The sequence below is a fragment of the Antedon mediterranea genome, chromosome 2 (assembly GCF_964355755.1).
Source record: "Antedon mediterranea chromosome 2, ecAntMedi1.1, whole genome shotgun sequence".
NCBI classification, from domain to species: Eukaryota; Metazoa; Echinodermata; class Crinoidea; order Comatulida; family Antedonidae; genus Antedon; species Antedon mediterranea.
The window spans coordinates 38,003,336-38,030,170 of NC_092671.1; the positions used below are offsets into that span (position 1 = coordinate 38,003,336).

The 26,835-nt window shown below is 32.5% G+C and overlaps 2 protein-coding genes and 1 long non-coding RNA gene across 3 annotated transcripts in view; 2 read left to right on the top strand and 1 right to left on the bottom strand.

The window, feature by feature from the left end:
• Positions 1-26,835, bottom strand: part of LOC140040994 (uncharacterized) — a 47,459-nt gene that overhangs the window by 5,455 nt on the left and 15,169 nt on the right. The window contains exon 4 of the long non-coding RNA XR_011842798.1: positions 18,479-18,531. This is a non-coding gene — a long non-coding RNA (uncharacterized lncRNA). The remainder of the gene's footprint in view (positions 1-18,478; positions 18,532-26,835) is intronic.
• Positions 623-4,317, top strand: LOC140039900 (uncharacterized). Its single transcript, XM_072085491.1, has 2 exons — positions 623-645; positions 3,222-4,317. Exons 1-2 carry the CDS (start codon positions 631-633, stop codon positions 4,023-4,025), a joined length of 819 nt encoding a protein of 272 aa, XP_071941592.1. The 5' UTR covers positions 623-630; the 3' UTR covers positions 4,026-4,317.
• On the top strand, positions 19,321-25,158 carry LOC140040991 (uncharacterized). Its single transcript, XM_072087322.1, has 2 exons — positions 19,321-19,345; positions 21,907-25,158. The coding sequence occupies exons 1-2, from the start codon at positions 19,331-19,333 to the stop codon at positions 22,885-22,887; spliced, it is 996 nt and encodes a 331-aa protein (XP_071943423.1). The 5' UTR covers positions 19,321-19,330; the 3' UTR covers positions 22,888-25,158.

Below are 26,835 nucleotides of genomic sequence, written 5' to 3' on the forward strand. Positions count from 1 at the left end.
AGACTATGTATAAGCTACAGTGGTCTATCAAGCAAAAGCTTAGTTTCAAGTTTGAATCTCTGTTGGGAGGGCTTTTTCTCATAATTTTTTTTCAAAATGAATTATTTAATATTCAGTATTCAGTTCAACTGATAATTTACATGTCAAATTCTTTTTTAAAATTCAAATTTACTCTTAAATAATTTGCCTATATCACTACACAACTTAACAATGTGGTACTATTAAAGGTCAGTAAAACATGTAGTAATCTTACACAGTTACAAAAGTACAATTTAAATAATTGGGTTTGTTATTTATTAACTAAATTATTTCTGTATATTATCTGTAGAGAGACATAATGACAATAATAAAGTGGATAAGAAAAACAGCAAAAACTAAAGTATGATAGGTAAAGTAAAAAGCAAAAACTTGATTCATAGTATGATAAGCAGAGTAAATAAAACATGCAATTTATAAAAGTTTAGCTATTTGCCATACAAACAATCTGACAAGCAGTGTTGTATCTGTGTATTATGAAATCAATATAAAGTATTACCGGTTTGTTTAACGCCACCTATTTTATTTGGTGACGTCAACAAATTTAGTTACCCGGATGAGCAACGTGTCGTGTCCGCCATGATGATTGTGAAAATGACGATTAAAATGGTAAGTTAAATTCTATTATTGATCCTGCTCAATTGAACATTTTATGTACATTTATTGTAGTGTAAACATAAATATACAAAAATAGTACCTTTGAAAACTGAATTAGCCATTGATAATCAGTCAATCATTGGAATATGATCGTTGATCCTAGGATCGAGCATTGTTCAGATGAAATGTAGGTGTTGTACCGTGACTAGATATGCTGTTACAATGACACTGAAATTGTTCACACGCTATCTTTTGTACTAGTTTGACAGGTACCTAAATTATGACAGAAAAACAAATCAATGGTTGCTAGGAACCATCAATGCATACTGTAATTCTCTATTGCCATTAATGAATGAATGAAATTGGACTATTCCATTATTATCTTTTTTGTTGATAGTCTGGGAGCCTGGAAAAATAGAATTGCCCCAGAAATTAGATTATACTTCGAAATATGAAACCAAACCAGACCAGCACCACCATGGTTGGGACTGAGCTAAGAAAATTTTAAAAAATAGAACTGCTGGGTCCCCAGAAATTAGATTATACTTCGAAATATGAAACCAAACCAGACCAGCACCACCATGGTTGGGACTGAGCTAAGAAAATTTTTAAAAATAGAACTGCTGGGTCCCCAGAAATTAGATTATACTTCGAAATATGAAACCAAACCAGACCAGCACCACCATGGTTGGGACTGAGCTAAGAAAATTTTAAAAAATAGAACTGCTGGGTCCCCAGAATTTAGATTATACTTCGAAATATGAAACCAAACCAGACCAGCACCACCATGGTTGGGACTGAGCTAAGAAAATTGTACAAAATAGAACTGCTGGGTCCCTGGAGATTCACTTATATATATTGATATATGTTTGTTTGTTAGGATTACAAAAAGTTATTGCAAGATCTTTATCAAAATGAAAATACAGATGGTCAAGGACCACTACATAACATTTTGGAGGCAATTTGGACCACGGTCCCAATTCTGGACCACTTTTTAATATTATTTTCAGACCTGCTAGTGTCAAAAGATAGGACAGAATTATCAAAGGCCAGCGAGCAGTCTTACAGTAACAAGTAAACAAAAATTGCATTTTCTCGAGAACTACTTGTCCAAAAAACTTCATTTTTGTACAAGAGGCAAGAGTTATAATTTGTGATTTGTAATTTTAAAACATAATTTTTGATACGAGTAGTTTTAAAAAACCTATTTCTTTTATAATTCAACTGTTATGTTTGTTTTTGGCGTTCCTGTTCTATTGTTAGTCAACAGAATCTATTGTTAGTTGAAAGGCTGGTTACATAATCATTACAAAAATTTGCATACACAGTATTTTATTTCAACAACAAAAAAATAAAAATAAATCTCCAGGACTAGCCCAATATAGTTGGGGTGGAGCTAAGAGCATTTAAAAAAAATAGAGTTGCTAGGTCCCGGAAAATGGACGAAATATAAAATGAAGTACTGTATCTAAGCAAAAATCAAGCATAGACCATTTTCCTTTGGGAAAATCACTTTAGATGTTGGCTAAAATTTCATGTTTTTTGTTTAGTAATGTAGGCCTACAAAAATCCTACAAAGAAACGTCTACTTTAGGTACCTCACGATAAAGAGGGTTAATTGTAATTTCAAAAATTGGTGAAAATTTAGATCGGGAACATAATTCGTACCCTTTTGCTATATAGTCGAAACACAGTTACTCGACGTACGCGTTGTTAAACTTTGTCTGGAAACTAACTACACATTTTGGTCCTGGATGGAACAGGATATATCATGCATAAACCACAATTAGCTGGGCCCAATGTTGAATGATTCGTACAAAGGGACACTGCCCGGCAAGTGCGTACCTATTGTTTAGATCGCTGGCAATAATGCATGCATTTCAAATGTAATAGTCCGACGTACTCCCAGTCAGGTCTCTGGCCCTGAAGCTACGAAGTGAACACGAATGATTTTTACTGTATATAATATTCCCAGACAAAAATTATTGCAGCAAATGTGAAAATCTCAGGATCTTTAAATTTACAAAGCTAATACCTTTAAAATCCTTCACTATACTAAAATGAGTCTTGATATTCATGTCTGTCACATGCCTACACAAAAATGAAAGGATGTTTATTTTGTGTAAACAAATGTTATTTTGTTTGGTTTTCAATTTTCTATACTCAATCATAATTTACGTGTTCCAATATACATATCAAATTGTTGTTATTGATAAAATAAAAAAAATTGATAAAAGCCATTATGATTCTATATTACATACTTTATTTGTCTTCAGGAACTGTTGTATTTTTTTTTATATATTTAAAAATTCACTCATTCACCAATAGACAGTTGAAAACAACAGAAACTGTGCTTCAATAAAATATAATGTAATACAACAAGGGTGTTAAGATTCGACATAAAAACATATTTGAACAATACTATTATCTTAAATGGTTCAGACATCTGCATATCCAGCAGAAGGTTCCGTCAATTTCAATCAATGTTTATACATATTGAGCATTATCATAGTTTGATTGGTTTTTAGTTATAGTTATATTCTATATATTCTTCTTTTTATTAACCTTATTGATTTATGTTCTTTCAGCAAATACCTATTCCTAGCGGAATTACCAAGTCTAAGTTGATACCTTTCTGGCTTTGGTGTCTTTCTATTCTGGTCATAAGCATTTCAACTTCAGTTTCTCATGAAATTTCATTTCATGAGGATTATCCCAGAAATGTTACCATTGCTGAAACAAATAAAGCAAGATTTGTATGTTGGTTGTACAAAGAGCATGAATCAACAGATCAAGTATCTTGGATGAAACATGACAAGAAGTTGGACAAGGAAAATCGAAAATATTTGTTTGAACAAAAACAAATAAATAAAAGAATTTACGAGTTTAGTTTAGTCATTTTCTCAGTTGATAAATCAGATGCAAGCGATTATAGGTGTATTTTTGATACTTCAACACATAAAATAGCTTCAAGAAAAGCTTACCTAAAAGTACCATCAAAGGAATGTCCAAAGTGCTATTTCACTGAGCCGTTATATTACATTGGTGATAACGCTGAAATTACTTGCACAATGAAGAAAACCTCTACAAAATTCTCTATGGAATTCACCAGATTGGCTGAGATAGCTACATCACATGAAAATGTCACTCATATGTGGATAACCTCATTATTCCCTGCAAAGCCAGGTATGAACAATACCAGATTTTCTTATAAATTGTACATTAACATCATAAAGGAATGGCACTTTTGTTATACAGATCCACTAATTATTGTGAACAAATTAAATGTTACCATCCACGGAGACACAATCTACATGCCCAATGTCGAAGCAGAGTTTACCTGTGTGGGTAACTTTACTGATGCCGCTAAATTTACATGGACTTTTGAATAACATCGAATTTAAAGTCGAAGAAATCAACAACAACAATTCAAACAAGCTAACCATTCCATATGTACAAGAAAAAATGCATGGTGCAACACTTAAGTGTACTGTTAAGGATGACAGTTTTACTGGCTCAGGTTCTGTTGTTCTTACAATTGAGAACCCACGTGACTGTAACTAATGTTTAACATTTTTCATACAAATTCACCATTCTAATATAGACTAATGGATAAAAGGAAATAAAAAGATGCCCCATCTCGACAGCACTAGTATCGGTTTAGGAGGGGATAGAGGAACTATTCGGGTGCAGGTCAAGTCGGCCCTAAACCGTCTCGGCCAAAGTCAAGTCGGCCCCACGTCAAGTCGGCCCCAAAACTCGGCCCCAAGTCAACTCGGCCTCAAGTCAACTCGGCCTCACGTCAACTCGGCCAAAAACTAATCGGTCAACTCGGCCACAATAAAGTATGGAACGCAAAAAGTGCTTAATATTATTATGATTCTTACTATCCACGCTTTAAAAAAAATGAATAAAAAAAAATATATATATAATTAAATAATATCATATAAAAAAATGAACTCATTCCCCCGGTCAGTGAAAACACGTAGCAGTTGTAGAGTCAAAAAAGCTGCCAAAGGCGCAGGGAGGCGCAGCTACGAATTGTTTTCAATTGTGCAATTTGAAATTTTATTAAACGTATTAATAAAGGAAAGTTGGTGAAATCATTCCTATTTTTTTTGCTAAATATATTATTGTCTAAATATTAATATTCATTAAAAGTCAGAATTATTTATAGTTAAAAAATTGTGAAGAAATATTATTTTATCAATCCCCTTCATTTGCACTTTTTGCGTTCCATACTTTAACGGGGCCGAGTTGACCGATTATTTTTTGGCCGAGTTGACGTGAGGCCGAGTTGACTTGAGGCCGAGTTGACTTGAGGCCGAGTTGACTTGAGGCCGAGTTGACTTGAGGCCGAGTTGACTTGAGGCCGACTTGACTTTGGCCGAGACGGTTTAGGGCCGACTTGGATCGAAACCAACTATTCAATGTAATTCTGTAATATTAGATAATTCATTGCATATACGATGTTTACTGCATAAAATATTATTACATAATTCAAAACGTTCTGCACTCAATTATTATACATTTAATATATAAACACTTTATTTTAGGTTAAGCTTTTTTTTATATAATTGTATGAAATGCAAAATATAAATTTGTTGAAAACTTTTCATTCATTATTAATTTAAATTTCTACTTATAAATATGAAAATCTTACTAGCCTGGTCATCCAAATAAAGAAATCCACTGTGGCCACAAATTTAAAATCATTTATTTAAAATTTCAAATCATTTACTAAAGATAACTAATCTTCTTCATGCTTGCAAACTATAATAGCCTACTAACCATACATTTGCTTGAATGATAATTCAAATAGAAAAATTGTATATTTTATTAATATTACCAACTACTTAAAATTACCGGTCGTATTAGAAAGTGAACTTTTCGTAGTCAGATTGTGATGAAATTAAAACAGAATTGTTCAGCAATTTGTTGTTGTCAATTAATCATCGATGCAGACATGTCAATAAACAATCAGACTGCGTATACAATTTCTACATGTAACAGTTGATTCTCAGCGTTCTATAGAGGGCCGCAGTTAGAGTTTGATTGATTTAAACAAATCCTTTACTGTTTGTATTAATTTAATCAATTAAATTAATCAATTACTATAAAAAAAGTGATAAAAAAAAAAGCTTGGTAAATTGTAGCTTATGTTAGTCATTGAAATGTGTTGTTATTTGTGACAATTATTGTGTAAATGCATGTGGCGGGGCATTTAATCGAAGGGAGGCTTTTATTCAAAGCAGGTGTTTATTTGAATAAATACTCTAATTTTAAAAATGACTATATAATTCGTTTCTCACTGATACTTTACATGATTCATTTTCCTTTTTATAAATTTTGTTAAATGACACCCCTAGATTGCCGGAAATGACACTCTATATTGGGCTACACTTACAAAACAGCAATAATTATGTGTTATGTTATGGACAAATCAACGACAGGGTTTTTTTTCTCATGACGCGAACAAGCAATCCAAACATGTCACCAGAAACATATCTACAAAAACAAACAAAATTACGCTGACTGCCGGTAAATTTTGCGCGGTATTGTGTATTGTTGAATGCTGGTTAATTTTACGCTACAGTCTGTCAATTTAAATAATAGGCTCTCCCAACCCTAGATTTCTATAACGTTAATGGTTATTATTATGATGAAATGGGATCTTAATTTTAATTTAGTGGCAGAAAAAAACATTTAGTATAAAATCAAGGGTGTTGCCCGGGCAACTGGGGCAACACCCCTGCATCTGCCTCTGAGATAAGAAAAACAGCAAAAACTTGATTCATAAGTAAATAGATCATGCAATTTATAGCAATTCATAACAATTTAACCTTATATCCGAGCAGCATTGTTGTATATTTCTATTATGAAATAAATATCGTCTTCCATTTGCACCCCAAATACGAAGTATTATTTTATATTACTGTATGTTTTATTGCACACAACTTTGTATTATGTATCTAGTATATTGAATGAATGAATCCTATCTAAAGAGAGTAAATTAATAAAATATTAAGTGTCTTGACAATACAAACATGCATTCCCATCTTACCCTATGCCATCATGCTTTGTGTCAATAATATATAGCAATATGAACGTCCTAATTTAATTGAGAGTCAATTATGACCCCTAACAATTAAATATGGTTTACTTTTTTAATTGGATTTTTAATTTTTTATCAATGACGATATCTAATGGTAGATCTTTGTTACATTTACTTATAATCATGATTAAAATAAATTAAGTTAGTTTTAGATCAATTAAGTGATAATTTTTTAGATTTATAATGCTATATTTATAAAGGTACATGAATTTAGTATGGAACAAATGATATGCTATGTTAATGTAATTTTTTTTTTAGACCAATCACTAATTAAAAGTTCTTGACAAAAAGAAGGAACAGTATGTAACCCAGGTTTGTTTCCGCAACTTTATAATTAATCTTAACGAATAAATATAGCGCAAACGTAACTCAAATACAAAAAACATCAGAACATAAATTTAAATGGAACAAAACACGGTTTATTCGACCAAACTAGAATAAAATAAAAATAAAACAAAAGAGAACGGAAAGTATGACTTATCTAAAACGCCGATAAGGTTATTAAAGATAAGGTAGCTACCGCTTCCAACGGCGACCTTGACGTCCGTCTTGCGTTTTTCGCCTTACGGTAGATGAATACAGTTGATTTATATAGCAGTCTATACAGATAATTTCAGTGTCCGAGAACCAGTGGTTCTTCGGTAGCCTATACAAAGAGCCAATATTCAAAATAAAACGAACAGTCTCCAATATGTACAATACAGTCGATCAAATATAGTTTTTTTAGTGCAATATGCCAAACTAGCACAAACTTCCAACCAACGCGAACTTTAAAACTTAGTTCGGTAATGTAAACTATACTGTAGTACAGTAAAACGTAAGTTAGCTTTAAATAAAGTCATATATTTTAATTTGTAACACTTGGAAATGACCAGCACTTCAGATGGCATAATCAGGAAAAGAGAATGAAACATGGGAACATACCCATATATATATATATTTCTATGTTTTTGGTGTTTTTTTTTGTAATTATTATTTTATGTTTATTGCCGAAATGAATAAAATAAAAAAAAAAATAAATAAAAATAAATAAATACCCTAATATTGGCCCAGTCACCTGACCAAGGCTAATCCCATTGGTCAATCCATGTTGCTGGGGAAAAAGCAAAGGGTAAACTGGCCCTTATTGGTCAGTGTCTATAGAAAAAACAGAAAGCTCTCATGCATTACCACATAGTTTATGACATAATGACATAAACAGCAAAGGAAGTTCTAACAAAAAGATAAACAACTAATTAAAACTTGGGCTTAACAACAAAGAAAGGATTAAAAGATTAAAAAAATCTAATAAGGAAAACATGGTAAACCATGGCAGGGTTACAAGTATTATCATTAATTAATCTACTATATGTGAACCTAGGTCTGTTTGCCATATGGTTTAGCTTTGCAAGAAACGAAAAGAAAAAAAATAGGGAAGTGATCAAATTACTAGGCCTACTTTTTCCCAGATTACAAAGATAACTGAATTCTTGTGTATGAATAAATAATTTTTTTGGGGGGTAATTTTTTTTCCTCGATCCAATTTGTGAATACTGTAATTATTATCCATTTGTTTAAAAAATTTTTCAGGTTGACAAATTATCATATGGTACTACTGCACTATTTGATATAATAATAATAATAATAATAATAATAAGCTTTATTTAATCACGGATACTTAACTCAACTAAAAGTTGTTTTTCAGTAAGACCGTGCTCAAAGGAAAACACCAACAAAAATAAATGTAAAAAGCAAATATCAAATCAAGTAATAAAACAATTACAGAAGCAAAAAAAAACAAAAGCAGATAATAAAACAATTACAATAAAATAAAACAAGGATACACTTACTAACTATAAAATTAAATAATACACTACATTTAAATAAAGCTACATGAAATTAGCAGTTAACAGTTTCTTAAAAAGAGAGACAGAGTTCACATTTTTAATATCTTCATGTAGCTCATTCCAAACCTTGGCACCTCTAAATGATAAGCTACGTTTTTTGTAGTTTGTGTTTGGTTTTGGCATGGACCATGGTTTTGGTACAATTAAATTTGGCTTAGTTCTAATATCATAGTAATTGTTTTTGATATTGAACTTATTTAATAAATATGGAGGTGCAAGGTTATTCATAATCTTAAACATAACAATAGCTTCATTTATATATAATCTTTCATCTAAGTTCATCCAATTTAGACTTTGTAGAGCTTGAGTACTAGAGTCGGTTTGAGATTTGTTTGTAATAACTTTTGCTGCGCGATTTTGAAGAACTTGTAGTGTTTTACTTTGAGTTATATTTGAACGTCCCCAAACAACATGGCAATACTCAAGATGAGGAGCCATAAGTGATTTGTATAGTTTGCATTGAATTTCTTTTGGAAATATATTATTAGTCTTTTTTAAGTAGTACAAGCTCTGCAAAACCTTAGATTTAACATTATCGATTTGTGAGCACCAAGAAAGATTATTATCTAATATCACACCAAGGTGTTTACATTTATTTACACGAGAGATTGGTTCTCCATCTATGTTAATGTTGACTTGTAAGTCAGATAGTTTACTTAACCTCTGACTCGTTCCAATTAACATAAATTCAGTTTTTTTAACATTTAGGCTAAGTTTGTTGCATATGAGCCATTTTTTAAGACACAATAAGTCAGAATTTATTGTTTCAGTAAGGTTATTAATATTATTGGAAGTGTAGTATATGGCAGTGTCATCAGCATACATAGAAACAGAGCATTTATTTACAGCATTAGGCAAGTCATTAACATAAAGGAGAAACATTAATGGTCCAAGGATGGACCCCTGAGGAATTCCACATATACTGTGACTTTCATCAGAAGAATCACCATTTACATTGGTTATATGTACACGATTTTGCAGGTAGTTTTCAAACCACTGAATAACATTTGAATGAAAATTGAAAGATCTTAGTTTATTGATAAGAATACTGTGATTTACTGTATCAAAAGCCTTTTTCAAGTCTATCATTACTAACCCAATATAATTTCCTTTGTCAATGGCTTCTAGCCAGGTCTCTGTGATATTAAGCAATGCAGTCGTAGTTGAATAGCCTGGTCTAAACCCAGACTGATTTTCATATAGCATTTTGTTTAGATTTAGGAAATCATAAACTTGTTCAAATACAACTTTTTCAAGAACTTTAGATAATATTGGGAGAATTGAAATTGGCCTATAATTATTACATTCATTTTTATTTCCACCTTTATGAAGAGGGCAGATCTTGGCCCTTTTCCATTGTTTTGGAAAAGTTAAATTTTTTAAAGATAAATTAATTATATATGTTATTGGGTAAACAATTTCATCAATAGCGATTTTTAGAAGATTAGCTGGTATTTCATCAGTTCCAGTTGCTTTTTTTGATGAAAGTGAGTTAAGAATTTTATGTATGTCTTGTTTATTAACATATTTAAAAGTTAATTTGTCGTTAGTATTATTTAAATCATTAGTAAAGTTAGAAAGTTGATTAGTAGATTGAATACTTTGAGCTAATGTTGGACCCACATTGGCAAAATATTTATTTAATACATTTGCAATATCTTTAGAATTAGTTACTTCATCATTTTCTTCATCATTTGTGGTTTTAATACTTGTTATATTCAAGCTTTTAGTTTTGCCAGGAATAATTAATTTAATATTTTCCCATATCTTTTTCTGATCTTTAGTATTGAGTTGTTCAGAAAAATAGTTCTTCTTACTTTTTCGAAGTTCATAATTTACTTGATTTCTTAATTTTCTATATTCAGGCCAAAGCTGAAGCCTATTTTTCTTATTTATTCGTCTTTTTAATGCATCTCTTTTTCTGATGAGAAGTATTACATTTTTAGTTAGCCATGGACTGTTTTTTTGGCGAACTCTTTTACGTTTAATGGGTGCATTTTTATTTGCAATATTAAGAAAGGTTTTTTGAAAGAAATCAACAGCATCATCAACATCAGTATAATTCTTAATTTCAGCCCAATTTGTATTAAGTAAGTCAGTTTTAAATTTATTTTCATCAAAATGTTTATAGTTCCTATTTGTTTTAAATCTATGGTTACTTTTCTCTTTGTATGCTTTTCCAAATTTGATGTAGATAGCGGAGTGGTCACTAAGACCAGTATGAAGTACACCACTGTTAGTTATTTTTTCTGGCGATGAAACATAAATATGATCAATTAAAGTACTAGAGTGATCTGTAATTCGCGTAGCTTCAGAAATTAATTGTGTTAAGTGATAGTTATTTGTTAATTCTTTTAATTTTAAAGTATAGTAAGATGGAGTTGATGATAGAAGGTCACAGTTTATGTCCCCAATTAAAATAATTTCATTATCAGTATTATCTCTTTCAATTTGTTTAAGAATTTTTTCAAATTCATCAAATGTATCAGTACATGAATTAGGTGGGCGATACCATGCAATAATTAAAATAGGTTTTCTCTTCGGTTTAGTTAATTTGATAACAATTGCTTCAAGATTAGGACTCATTAAATTTTCTAAAATTTCATAATTAAAAGAACAGTTTTGACTTATATATACTGCTACACCCCCTCCTTCTCGGTTTCTATCCTTTCTAACAACATTAAAACCATTAATCTCAATTTCATTGTCGCTTATAGTATTATCAAGACGTGTTTCATTTAAAGCTACAATGTCAACATTGTTATTTTCCATTAAGTATTTGATTTCATCAAATATGATAATATCAAGGTATATATAATGTAATGATTTTTGGGTTGAAGAAATATATAGAGGGCGGCAGATGGAGGCAGAGTTAGGCAGGAGGAGAAGCAGAGAACGGACGTGAGAAAAAGGGCGGAGAGAGGGATTGGAGAAGGAAGGCAATGGAGGGTGAACTCGAGCTGCGTTAAAAAGGAGGGAGAGATTGGAGCTGAAAAAGCGGGGAACCAGGGAAAAGACGTGTTAAATAAGTAGATAAATTGGAAAACAAAGTGTAGAGAAGATTAGAGAAAAGAGAAAGAGGAAATTAGAGTTGAATAATAAAAGGAGAGTTAAGACACAGTAAGTAAAATTAGCCAGAGGGTACAGCCTACCGGTGGGTATTGCTAAACACCGCAAACCCCGCAAACCCCCGCAAACCTCCAAAAAAACATAGCAAACCCCACCGAACCAACATAAAAGTGATTGAATCATGTAGTGTACAACCCACTGGGTATATCCATGTAATAAACAAATTAAATTTCTACTGTTAACAACTTATTTTTAGGGTAAAACATCATTTTTTGGTAAAAAATGATTGCTAAACCCCGCAAACCTCCAAAAAACCATAGCAAACCCCACCGAACCAACATAAAAGTGATTTAATAATGTAGTGTACGACCCACTGGGTATATAAATTATAAAATTTCTACTGTTAACTACTTTTTTGGGGGTAAAACATCATTTTTTTGTTAAATATTAGCAATCATTTTTGACCAAAAAATGATGTTTTACCCCAAAAATAAGTAGTTAACAGTAGAAATTTAATTTTTTTTTTTTACATGGATATATCCAGTGGGTTGTACACTACATGATTCAATCACTTTTATGTTGGTTCGGTGGAGTTTGCTATATTTTTTTGGAGGTTTGCGGGGTTTAGCAATCATTTTTGACCAAAAAATGATGTTTTACCCCAAAAATAAGTAGTTAAAAGTAGAAATTTAATTTTTTTTAAACATGGATATACCTAGTGGATTGTACACTACATGATTCAATCACTTTTATGTTGGTTCGATGGGGTTTGCTATGTTTTTTGGAGGTTTGCGGGGGTTTGCGTGTGGCGCAGTGTGTTGGACGTTGGACTACCGATCGTTAGACCTAGGTTCGAATCCAACTCTCGCCGCATTGCTTGTATCCGTAGGCAAGATACTTTACCAATACGTTGCCTCTCTCCACCCAGGTGTATAAATGGGTACCCAGTTAGATCTAGACACAACTTTGCGCTGGTTACCAGCTGCATTATGGGAGTATGTTTCCATACGTGTTTGATCCCAAAAAATACTGGGATAATAATCCTTGTAAAGCGCCTTTGAGCATGATTACTCATGAAAAGGGCGCTATATAAATGTGGTATTATTATTATTATTTGCGGGGTTTGCGGTGTTTAGCAATACCCCTACCGGTTGTGTTCCTGTTGGAGACATAGTGAGCCGAAGGTTGCACCTACTGGTTGTATCACTATTTGACATAGTGAGCCGGAGGTTGCGCCTACTGGTTGTATTACTATTTGAGACATAGGCCTACTCTAGCTATAACCACATTGTATCACTGATTAAAGAGAAGGGCTAACTAAACTATATATAAAAGCACTTTTAAATAAAAGCAGTTTTCAATCATTTATTTTACTAGAAGACCATGGGATGGAGGCATTTTTATGCCATGGCAGATTATTTCCTAATTCCAACATTTGAAATGAATACAAACAGTAACACAGTAACTAAACCACACATATTTATTTTAAAGGGTAAATATTAAATAAATTCCTTTTTATTCAACCTGAATGATACTAATATAATAGTCCTCATTCAGACTAGAGAATAGTGCATAATTCAGTTTTATCTGCTATATACTGACTGTACATAACAGGTCTCCTTTGCAGAATAATTGTCTTGATTTTTGTTATCTTTCAGACTGATTCTCGGAGAAGAATGCCAAAGTAGAAGCGAGTTGCTTGAACAACAAATAAAAAATAAATAAACGTTTGAATAGATGTACTTCTAAACAATTAATTAAACACGGTAGGGTATGTGGGACATAAGACCTTAGCAAGGTAACGTCCTTTCCCCATTAGATGATAAATGAAGCATGTTATTAATATATCAAAACAATTAAAGTAAAAAGGCCCTGTATGTCTGAATATTGTGTTGAATTGCCTTTTATTCTAGATCCTAGTTTAACATCATAACATACTGTACAGTAGTCTGATGAGAGTTTTAACTTGTTTTGTTGCAACCCTGAATTCCTATTACAATACTGTAGCATAATGCTATGTAGCATTTCCCTGCTAACATGTAATTTGCTCACTAGTTTGCATAGTATTAGTGTAGCATTCACCCACTAGCATTCGAATGCTAGTGTAGCATTCACCCACTAGCATTCGAATGCTAGTGAGCATTCACCCACTACCATTCGAATGCTAGTGTAGCATTCACCCACTACCATTCGAATGCTAGTGTAGCATTCACCCACTAGCATTCGAATGCTAGTCACCTACCATTCGCATGCTTAGCTCATTTAAATAATTCGGCTCCCTGGAAGGCTTAGTGAAGGCTTAGCGAAGCCTTAGCGAATGCTTAGCGAAGCCTTAGCGAATGCTAAATTCAGTCATGTGAATGCTTATATACCACTAGTATTCGAAGTATTCGAAGTACTATAGCCCTTCGAATGCCAATAATAGCATTCCAGGAGTAGCATTCGAATGCTTTGTGAATGGTAAGCGAAGGCATTCAGCTTTGGTAAGGGCATAGCTGAGCCGGAGGTTGCGACTACTGGTTATGTTACTGCTTGAAATACAGTTAGCCCGTGGTACACCCTGTGGTTGTGATACTGCTTTGCTGGTGGGTACACCTATTAGCCAGTGGTTACCCTGTTAGCCGGTACGTGGTTACGCCATTGCGCCATTGTTGGAGGTTACGTTGCTGTTGGAAGTTACACCATTGTTGGTGGTTACATTGCTGTTGGAGGTTACACCATTGTTGGTGGTTACGTTGCTGTTGGAGGTTACGCCATTGTTGGTGGTTACGTTGCTGTTAAAGGTTACGCCATTGTTGGTGGTTACATTGCTGTTGGAGGTTACGCCATTGTTGGTGGTTACATTGCTGTTGGAGGTTACGCCATTGTTGGTGGTTACATTGCTGTTGGAGGTGACGCCATTGTTGGGAGGTTACGCTGCTGTTGGAGTTGGAGGTTACGCCATTGTGGTGGTTAAGCTGTTGTTGGAGGTTACGCCGTTGTTGGTGGTTACGCTGCTGTTGGAGGTGACGCCATTGTTGGTGGATACGTTGCTGTTAGAGGTTACGCCATTGTTGGTGGTTACATTGCTGTTGGAGGTTACGCTGCTGTTGGAGGTTACGCCATTGTTGGTGGTTACGCTGCTATTGGAGGTTACGCCATTGTGGTGGTTAAGCTGTTGTTGGAGGTTACGCCGTTTCTGTTTGTTACGCTGTTGTTTCAAGTCCGGCGTAAGATCAACACTAATCTAATTAATTATTTTAATCGGTTGTCACTTATAATTTGGAATCACAGAAAGAATAAAGGAGACCACTCCACAAGTTGTAATTGTAATTAATTTATCTCTTTTGTTTGACGGTGTATAACAGTACCGCAGACCCCTCCCCCCAAAAGGGAACGAACCCGGAAGAACACAGAGATTTTCGTTACAATACCGTCAGAATCTGAAAGAAACTTTCAGTTTCAGTTAAAAATTTTGTATGACAAACATTATCAAAACCAGAAAGTAAAATTATTTGCAATTATTAAATCAATTTGAAGTTGTGCTGCAGACACACATTTTGCATATAAGATGACAATTTTTTCACATGCTGTCAATAACTATGTCTAAAGCCACCAATGCTGTAGGCCTATGTATTTTTATATTTTTCAATGCAAGTTATATGTCAACACAGCAGCAGCAACAAAATATTGATTGCGATTCACCTGATAATTACTTTTTTGTTGGACAAACACTATTAACTAAATGTTATGTTATTAAGTGTAACAATTGTGTAAAGTATTATCAGTTAAAGAAGAACTTATGGTTATTGGATGAAGCACGTATTCATATTTCTAATAAAACGTTTTATGACCATTTTGAAATTAAGATCAAAATAGCCGATTTGAGCATTTCTGACAATGGTTTGTACAGCATTCTCATCACCCGTCATGATAATGTTACAGAGGAATCCAGACTATTCAACGTGAGTGTTTTTGCACAACCTGCAGACCCACAGTGCTCGTCAGACAAAGACTACTGTATTGGTGATTGCTACGTCACTGTACAATGTCGTATATTTTCTTACCCAGATCTTGTACTCAAACGTTTGGGGCAGAAGATGAATATTGAAAAAAAGGAGAAATGGTATAATCATACATCAGGAAATTATACTTTATTTGAAAGACAATTTAATGTCACAGATATGGCGCAATTCACATGTCTTGTAGAAGTGAAATCTGCACCTTATACTTGCGCAGTCGATGTATCAATAAAAAGTAGATTGAATGTTTCTTTAACATCGGATGGAAATCTTATTGAAGGCAACAATGCGGTTTTAAATTGTTCTCTACCAAACAACGATAACGTCACTCAGGTTGGGTACATATGGGAATCATTCCCAGAAATTGACATGATTACCAATAGTAACACATTAACAATACTCAATGTAACTGCTGGTTTAAATGGAACAGAAGTAAGATGCACCGTAAGACTAGGTAATTATTCAGAAGGTTCAGCAACAACGATACTACATGTTGACGTCTCGGATCGTGATCAAGTTCATCCTGATGTCTCAACGATGCAAATAACAACATCCGACATAAGCAGGGAAGATAATACTATGCACTCAAAATCTATATTGCTAATTCGGTCTATTACATTTTGTGTGTTTATTATTATTGTGGCAATTTTGAGTACAAAATACCTTAATTCAAGAAAGAAAAAACATTCCATTGACAATAGGCCTACAAGCAATGACACAACCTCTGCTGTAGAACTGAATGTATCCGTTATAGAGGACTGAACATGAGCTATGGATATTTCAGTGTATTAGAATACTGTTTTTTTGTTTAATAACAAGTGTATGATTATACAGTGAGTATTTTGAGTAATTGGTCAGATGTTTTACCCTACTCTGACCTAAGTTGTACTTTATACTAAGTAAATTGAGAATACAGTACTCATTTTCGGGTGGGACTCCAAACCACAAATCAATCAAATTGTAAAATTAGTCCTTTTTTTTTAAAATCCTGGCCGCATACAGTACATATACAAAAACTTTCTATGACCAATTTAATTGTTTATCTTATTTTTATTTATAAAAATGATCTGTATATATATGTTTATATAATGCAAAATCAAAACACGGATGTGAAACTAAAATTATCATAAAAAAGATGCATACATGGACTGTTTCTTATACCAACGCTAGTTAGGCTACTGGACAAATGCGGGGAAAACAGCGACTTGACACAAAAGTTTGACATGCAGATGTCCTAACCTAATTACACCACTGGAACTTGTACATAGTCTACGGCACAGGCACTAGGTGTAACCTACAACAATTAAAACACAAAGTAAATGTACACACACGTTTTAAGAGTTATGAAGTCTATAATTACCAGTGTTGTAGCAGTGTTTATTTTTATTCTATTTAATGAAACTTTTACGTCAACAGAGCAACACAATGTAGATTGTACACAGCTTGATAATTACTATATTGTTGGACAAAAAATGACAACTAAATGTAATGTTAGATGTATACCTAATTGTATAAAACATTATCAGTTGAAGAGGAATAACCGTTTGGTGCATGAAACACGTATCCTCGTTTCTAATAACACATTTCGTACTCGATCTGAAATTGAGATAACAATATCCAATTTGAACATTTCTGACAGTGGTGAGTACAGCATTAATATCACTCATCATGATGGTAGTTCACAGGAATCCAGATTATTCAACGTGAGTGTATTTCCACAGCCTGCACCACGTGCTCATCTAACAAAGATTATTGTATTATTGGTGACTGCAGCATCAATCTACAATGCCAAATATTTTCGTATCCTGATCTTGAATTGACAAAAGAGGTTGATAATCACACAATTTCAGGTAATCATACAATTTATGAAAGAGAATTTCGTATTACAGATCAGGACAAAGGTGTGGTTAAGGACACATGTGTTTACAAAGTGAAATCAGAATGGGAAACTTGCACAGTTGAAGTATTAGTAAAAAGTCAACTAAATGTTTCTTTAACATCATATAATTGGATTGAAGGAGATGACGCAGTTTTAAATTGTTCTCTTCCAAACAACAATGACATCACTCAGGTTGAGTACATATGGGAATCATTCCCTGAAATTGACATGATTAACAAAAGTAACACATTAACCATACTTAATGTAACTGTTGGTTTGAATGGAACAGAAGTAAGATGCACCGTAAGACTAGGTAATTATTTAGAGGGTTCAGCAACAATGATACTGAATGTTGACGTCCCAGATCGTGATCAAGTTCATCCTGATGTATCAACGATGCAAACAACCACATCCGACATAAGCAGGGAAGATAATACTATGCACTCAAAATCTATATTGCTAATTCGGTCAATCACATTTTGTGTGTTTATTATTATCGTGGCAATTTTGAGTACAAAGTACCTTAACACAAGGAAGAAAAGACATTCCAATAGGCCTACAAGCAATGACACAACCTCTGATGTAGAACTGAATGTATCCGTTATAGAGACCTGAACATGAGCTCTGGATATTTCAATATATTAGAAATGCTTTAAAATTGTTTGGAAAATAATTGTTTTTACATTGTACTGTATATTGACAAATCAGTAAAATTATTTTTTTTTTTATCCTGGCCGTATAATACAAAAAGTGGCTATGACCAGTTTAATTGTTCAGCTTGTTAAACCATTCATTTAAAATAAATATAATCATTAATAATTCTATAAAAACACTTAAAATATCAATTAATTTTACTTTAAAAACAAATATTTTACTTTAAAACTAGGTACGTTACCACAATCCTGTAATGCTTTCTGTTTCCTCTTGTAAGTGTACAGTGCTTTTAAGCTATAAGATGAAATAACAATTTAATTAATTTAATTTTAGCTGTATCAAAATAAAATATTTTTGATGCTTGAAACATTGTAGTTGTTATTTTTTCTGGTTGTGTAAGGCATCGTTTTTCTACAAGCTATTATATATTAATTAGCCTGGACAAAAGCTGATAATCAAGAATTGGGCATAGACTATGTATAAGCTATCAAGCAGAAGCTTAGTTTCAAGTTTGAATCTCTGTTGGGAGGGCTTTTTCTCATTATTTTTTTTCAAAATGAATTATTTAATATTCAGTATTCAGTTCAACTGATAATTTACATGTCAAATTCTTTTTTAAAATTCAAATTTACTCTTAAATAATTTGCCTATATCACTACACAACTTTACAATGTGGTACTATTAAAGGTCAGTAAAACATGTAGTAATCTTACACAGTTACAAAAGTACAATTTAAATAATTGGGTTTGTTATTTATTAACTAAATTATTTCTGTATATTATCTGTAGAGAGACATAATGAAAATAATAAAGTGGATGATAAGAAAAACAGCAAAAACTAAAGTATGATAGGTAAAGTAAAAAGCAAAAACTTGATTCATAGTATGATAAGCAGAGTAAATAAAACATGCAATTTATAAAAGTTTAGCTATTTGCCATACAAACAATCTGACAAGCAGTGTTGTATCTGTGTATTATGAAATCAATATAAAGTATTACCGGTTTGTTTAACGCCACCTATTTTATTTGGTGACGTCAACAAATTTAGTTACCCGGATGAGCAACGTGTCGTGTCCGCCATGATGATTGTGAAAATGACGATGAAAAGGGTAAGTTAAATTCTATTATTAATCCAGCTCAATTGAACATTTTATGTACATTTATTGTAGTGTAAACATAAATATACAAAAATAGTACCTTTGAAAACTGAATTACTCATTGATAATCAGTCAATCATTGGAATATGATCGTTGATCCTAGGATCGAGCATTGTTCAGATGAAACGTGGCTAGATATGCTGTTATACAATGACACTGAAATTGTTCACACGCTATCTTTTGTACTAGTTTGACAGGTACCTAAATCATGACAGAAAAACATGCTAGGAACAATCAATGCATACTGTAATTCTCTATTGCCATTAATGAATGAATGAAATTGGACTATTCCATTATTATCTTTTTTGTTGATAGTCTGGGAGCCTGGAAAAATAGAATTGCTAGGTCCCCAGAAATTAGATTATACTTCGAAATATGAAACCAAACCAGACCAGCACCACCATGGTTGGGACTGAGCTAAGAAAATTTTAAAAAATAGAACTGCTGGGTCCCCAGAAATTAGATTATACTTCGAAATATGAAACCAAACCAGACCCACCACCACCATGGTTGGGACTGAGCTAAGAAAATTTTTAAAAATAGAACTGCTGGGTCCCCAGAAATTAGATTATACTTCGAAATATGAAACCAAACCAGACCAGCACCACCATGGTTGGGACTGAGCTAAGAAAATTTTAAAAAATAGAACTGCTGGGTCCCCAGAAATTAGATTATACTTCGAAATATGAAACCAAACCAGACCAGCACCACCATGGTTGGGACTGAGCTAAGAAAATTGTACAAAATAGAACTGCTGGGTCCCTGGAGATTCACTTATATATATTGATATATGTTTGTTTGTTAGGATTACAAAAAGTTATTGCAAGATCTTTATCAAAATGAAAATACAGATGGTCAAGGACCACTACATAACATTTTGGAGGCAATTTGGACCACGGTCCCAATTCTGGACCACTTTTTAATATTATTTTCAGACCTGCTAGTGTCAAAAGATAGGACAGAATTATCAAAGGCCAGCGAGCAGTCTTACAGTAACAAGTAAACAAAAATTGCATTTTCTCGAGAACTACTTGTCCAAAAAACTTCATTTTTGTACAAGAGGCAAGAGTTATAATTTGTGATTTGTAATTTTAAAACATAATTTTTGATACGAGTAGTTTTAAAAAACCTATTTCTTTTATAATTCAACTGTTATGTTTGTTTTTGGCGTTCCTGTTCTATTGTTAGTCAACAGAATCTATTGTTAGTTGAAAGGCTGGTTACATAATCATTACAAAAATTTCCATACACAGTATTTTATTTCAACAACAAAAAAATAAAAATAAATCTCCAGGACCAGCCCAATATAGTTGGGGTGGAGCTAAGAGCATTTAAAAAAAATAGAGTTGCTAGGTCCCGGAAAATGGACGAAATATAAAATGAAGTACTGTATCTAAGCAAAAATCAAGCATAGACCATTTTCCTTTGGGAAAATCACTTTAGATGTTGGCTAAAATTTCATGTTTTTTGTTTAGTAATGTAGGCCTACAAAAATCCTACAAAGAAACGTCTACTTTAGGTACCTCACGATAAAGAGGGTTAATTGTAATTTCAAAAATTGGTGAAAATTTAGATCGGGAACATAATTCGTACCCTTTTGCTATATAGTCGAAACACAGTTACTCGACGTACGCGTTGTTAAACTTCGTCTGGAAACTAACTACACATTTTGGTCCTGGATGGAACAGGATATATCATGCATAAACCACAATTAGCTGGGCCCAATGTTGAATGATTCGTACAAAGAGACACTGCCCGGCAAGTGGGTACCTATTGTTTAGATCGCTGGCAATAATGCATGCATTTCAAATGTAATAGTCCGACGTACTCCCAGTCAGGTCTCTGGCCCTGAAGCTACGAAGTGAACACGAATGATTTTTACTGTATATAATATTCCCAGACAAAAATTATTGCAGCAAATGTGAAAATCTCAGGATCTTTAAATTTACAAAGCTAATACTTTTAAAATCCTTCACTATACTAAAATGAGTCTTGATATTCATGTCTGTCACATGCCTGCACAAAAATGAAAGGATGTTTATTTTGTGTAAACAAATGTTATTTTGTTTGGTTTTCAATTTTCTATACTCAATCATAATTTACGTGTTCCAATATACATATCAAATTGTTGTTATTGATAAAATAAAAAAAATTGATAAAAGCCATTATGATTCTATATTACGTACTTTATTTGTCTTCAGGAACTGTTGTATTTTTTTTTAAATATTTAAAAATTCAATCATTCACCAATAGACAGTTGAAAACAAAAGAAACTGTGCTTCAATAAAATATAATGTAATACTACAAGGGTGTTAAGATTCGACATAAAAACATATTTGAACAATACTATTATCTTAAATGGTTCAGACATCTGCATATCCAGCAGAAGGTTCCGTCAATTTCAATCAATGTTTATACATATTGAGCATTATCATAGTTTGATTGGTTTTTAGTTATAGTTATATTCTATATATTCTTCTTTTTATTAACCTTATTGATTTATGTTCTTTCAGCAAATACCTATTCCTAGCGGAATTACCAAGTCTAAGTTGATACCTTTCTGGCTTTGGTGTCTTTCTATTCTGGTCATAAGCATTTCAACTTCAGTTTCTCATGAAATTTCATTTCATGAGGATTATCCCAGAAATGTTACCATTGCTGAAACAAATAAAGCAAGATTTGTATGTTGGTTGTACAAAGAGCATGAATCAACAGATCAAGTATCTTGGATGAAACATGACAAGAAGTTGGACAAGGAAAATCGAAAATATTTGTTTGAACAAAAACAAATAAATAAAAGAATTTACGAGTTTAGTTTAGTCATTTTCTCAGTTGATAAATCAGATGCAAGCGATTATAGGTGTATTTTTGATACTTCAACACATAAAATAGCTTCAAGAAAAGCTTACCTAAAAGTACCATCAAAGGAATGTCCAAAGTGCTATTTCACTGAGCCGTTATATTACATTGGTGATAACGCTGAAATTACTTGCACAATGAAGAAAACATCTACAACATTCTCTATGGAATTCACCAGATTGGCTGAGCTAGCTACATCACATGAAAATGTCACTCATATGTGGATAACCTTATTATTCCCTGCAAAGCCAAGTATGAACAATACCAGATTTGGTTATAAATTGTACATTAACATCATAAAGGAATGGCACTTTTGTTATACAGATCCACTAATTATTGTGAACAAATTAAATGTTACCATCCACGGAGACATAATCTACATGCCCAATGTCGGAGCAGAGTTTACCTGTGTGGGTAACTTTACTGATGCCGCTAAGTTTACATGGACTTTTGAATATCATTACATCGAATTTAAAGTCGAAGAAATCAACAATAACAATTCTAACAAGCTAACCATTCCATACGTACAAGAAAAGATGCATGGTGCAACACTTAAGTGTACTGTTGAGGATGACAGTTTTACTGGCTCAGGTTCCGTTGTTCTTACAATTGAGAACCCACGTGACTGTAACTAATGTTTAACATTTTTCATACAAATTCACCATTCTAATATAGACTAATGGATAAAGGGAAATAAAAAGGTGCCCCATCTCGACAGCACTAGTATCGGACCTGCGGTTTAGGAGGGGATAGAGGAACTATTCAATGTAATTCAGTTAGATAATTCATTGCATATACGATTTTTACTGCATAAAATATTATTACATAATTCAAAACGTTCTGCACTCAATTATTATACATTTAATATATAAACACTTTATTTTAGGTTAAGCTTTTTTTATATAATTGTATGAAATGGAAAATATAAATTTGTTGAAAACTTTTCATTCATTATTAATTTAAATTTCTAATTATAAATATGAAAATCTTACTAGCCTGGTCCTCCAAATAAAGAAATCCACTGTGGCCACAAATTTAAAATCATTTATTTAAAATTTCAAATCATTTACTAAAGATAACTAATCTTATTCATGCTTGCAAACTATAATCATTTCTGCCTACTAACCATACATAGAAAAATTGTATATTTTATTAATATTACCAACTATCTTAAAATTACCGGTCGTAAGAAAGTGAACTTTTCGTAGTCAGATTGTGATGAAATTAAAACAGAATTGTTCAGCAATATGTTGTTGTCAATTAATCATCGATGCAGACATGTCAATAAACAATCAGACTGCGTATACAATTTCTACATGTAACAGTTGATTCTCAGCGTTCTATAGAGGGCCGCGGTTAGAGTTTGATTGGTTTTAATCCTTAATCCATGATTTAAACAAATCCTTTACTGTTTGTATTAATTTAATCAATTAAATTAATCAATTACTATAAAAAAGTGATAAAAAAAAAAGCTTGGTAAATTGTAGCTTATGTTAGTCATTGAAATGTGTTGTTATTTGTGACAATTATTGTGTAAATGCATGTGGCGGGGCATTTAATCGAAGGGAGGCTTTTATTCAAAGCAGGTGTTTATTTGAATAAATACTCTAATTTTAAAAATGACTATATAATTCGTTTCTCACTGATACTTTACATGATTCGTTTTCCTTTTTATGAATTTTGTTAAATGACACCCCTAGATTGCCGGAATGACACTCTATATCGGGCTACACTTACCAAACAGCAATACCATTGTATCCCGACTATTTTTTCCGCCGGTAAAACACACGCGACTAACAATAGGATAACATTTTTTTTCGTTCAATGTGAACTTCAGAGGAAGTCTCCGACAAGGTACTTTTGATAAGCTAATAAATTCTGGCAATTGTAATTGTAATTACCATGGAAAACAAAATTACGGACATAAAATGAAGATAAATAGGGTACTACGGAAATACTGAAATGATGGGAAAAATGCAATAATTATGTGTTATGTTATGGACAAATCAACGACGGGGTTTTTTTTCTCATGACGCGAACAAGCAATCCAAACATGTTAAGAAACATATCTACAAAAACAAACAAAATTACGCTGACTGCCGGTAAATTTTGCGCGGTATTGTGTATTGTTGAATGCTGGTTAATTTTACGCTACAGTCTGTCAATTTAAATAATAGGCTCTCCCAACCCTAGATTTCTATAACGTTAATGGTTATTATTATGATGAAATGGGATCTTAATTTTAATTTAGTGGCAGAAAAAAACATTTAGTATAAAATTAAGGGTGTTGCCCGGGCAACTGGGGCAACACCCCTGCATCTGCCTCTGAGATAAGAAAAACAGCAAAAACTTGATTCATAAGTAAATAGAACATGCAATTTATAGCAATTCATAACAATTTAACCTTAAATCCAAGCAGCATTGTTGTATATCTGTATTTCTATTATGAAATAAATAAAGTCTTCCATTTGCACCCCAAATACAAAGTATTATTTTATATTACCGGTACTGTATGTTTTATTGCACACAACTTTGTATTATGTATCTAGTATATTGAATGAATGAATCCTATCTAAAGAGAGTAAATTAATAAAATATAAAGTGTCTTGACAATACAAACATGCATTCCCATCTTACCCTATGCCATCATGCTTTGTGTCAATAATATATAGCAATATGAACGTCTGTTTGCCATATATGGTTTATCTTTGCAAGAAATGAAGAGAAAAAAATAGGGAAGTGATCAAATTACTAGGCCTACTTTTTCCCAGATTATAATAATAATAATATTTATTCGGTCATCAATGTAAAAAATAACCAGGAATGAGAATAGGCTAAAGCCCAAACAGATTCTGCACTCACTCCATACAATACAAACAGTTAAGATAAAACCATATACAAGAAAAATACAAATCATACTATACATAACATGAAATATAGTGTTTTGTTAAAGCAGCCTTAAATATTGAAATTGTTTGTGAATCTTTTATGTCATTTGGTATTTGCTCCCATAGTCTAGGAAAGGAAACAAATACAGAATTATGAACAGTATTGCCTTTCGAATTCCAACGAAAAGATAACTGAATTTTTGTGTATGAATATGTGTTGTTTTCTACATTAAAATATAACATAAAGGCTTATATACAAGCAAATTTAAGATATTTAAGCCATTGTACAAACATATGTGGTCATATATGTGGTGATCTTCCAAACAGAATTGTATGTGGTACTGAGATTTATAGAATAAGAGTGAAATCTCTACTTAGTGTAAAGTTCTCAAAAACTCTGAAAGCGAGGTGGTCAATTTCGTAGGAGTCTATTGCTAAAAAATGTTGTCACCTCAGTCCCACACCAACCACCGAGAATTTAAATAATTCTAAACGTAATAATTGTGATTGGTTGGTCAGACAGGTCAGTCACACTTTATCCAAATTTAAACATTCCAATAATCATGAATACACACTGAACACATCATTTTGCAGTTTTAATAAAGTTATTCACTTTTACAAACAAGCTTAGCTTATAAAAGACAAAAGAAAAAAAAACCAGTTAAATTTAACCCGAATTTAATTGTCTTTCAATAGGATTACTGTTAAACATAGTTAAATTATTTTTTTTTTGGGTAATTTTTTTTCCTCGATCAAATTTGTGAATACTGTAATTATTATCATCCATTTTTCAGGTTGACAAATTATCATATGGTACTACTGCACTATTTGATATGATAATATCAGGGTATATATACCGTCAGAATCTGAAAGAAACTTTCAGTTTCAGTTAAAAATTTTGTATGACAAACATTATCAAAACCAGGAAGTAACATTTTTTGCAATTATTAAATCAATTTGAAGTTGTGCTGCAGACACACATTTTGCATATAAGATGACAATTTTTTCACATGCTGTCAATAACTATGTCTAAAGCCACCAATGCTGTAGGCCTATGTATTTTTATATTTTTCAATGCAAGTTATATGTCAACACAACAGCAGCAGCAACAGAACATTGATTGTGATTCACCTAATAATTACTTTTTTGTCGGACAAACACTATCAACTAAATGTTATGTTATTAAGTGTAACAATTGTGTAAAGTATTATCAGTTAAAGAAGAACTTATGGTTATTGGATGAAGCACGTATTCATATTTCTAATAAAACGTTTTATGACCATTTTGAAATTAAGATCAAAATAGCCGATTTGAGCATTTCTGACAATGGTTTGTACAGCATTCTCATCACCCGTCATGATAATGTTACAGAGGAATCCAGACTATTCAACGTGAGTGTTTTTGCACAACCTGCAGACCCACAGTGCTCGTCAGACAAAGACTACTGTATTGGTGATTGCTACGTCACTGTACAATGTCGTATATTTTCTTACCCAGATCTTGTACTCAAACGTTTGGGGCAGAAGATGAATATTGAAAAAAAGGAGAAATGGTATAATCATACATCAGGAAATTATACTTTATTTGAAAGACAATTTAATGTCACAGATATGGCGCAATTCACATGTCTTGTAGAAGTGAAATCTGCACCTTATACTTGCACAGTCGATGTATCAATAAAAAGTAGATTGAATG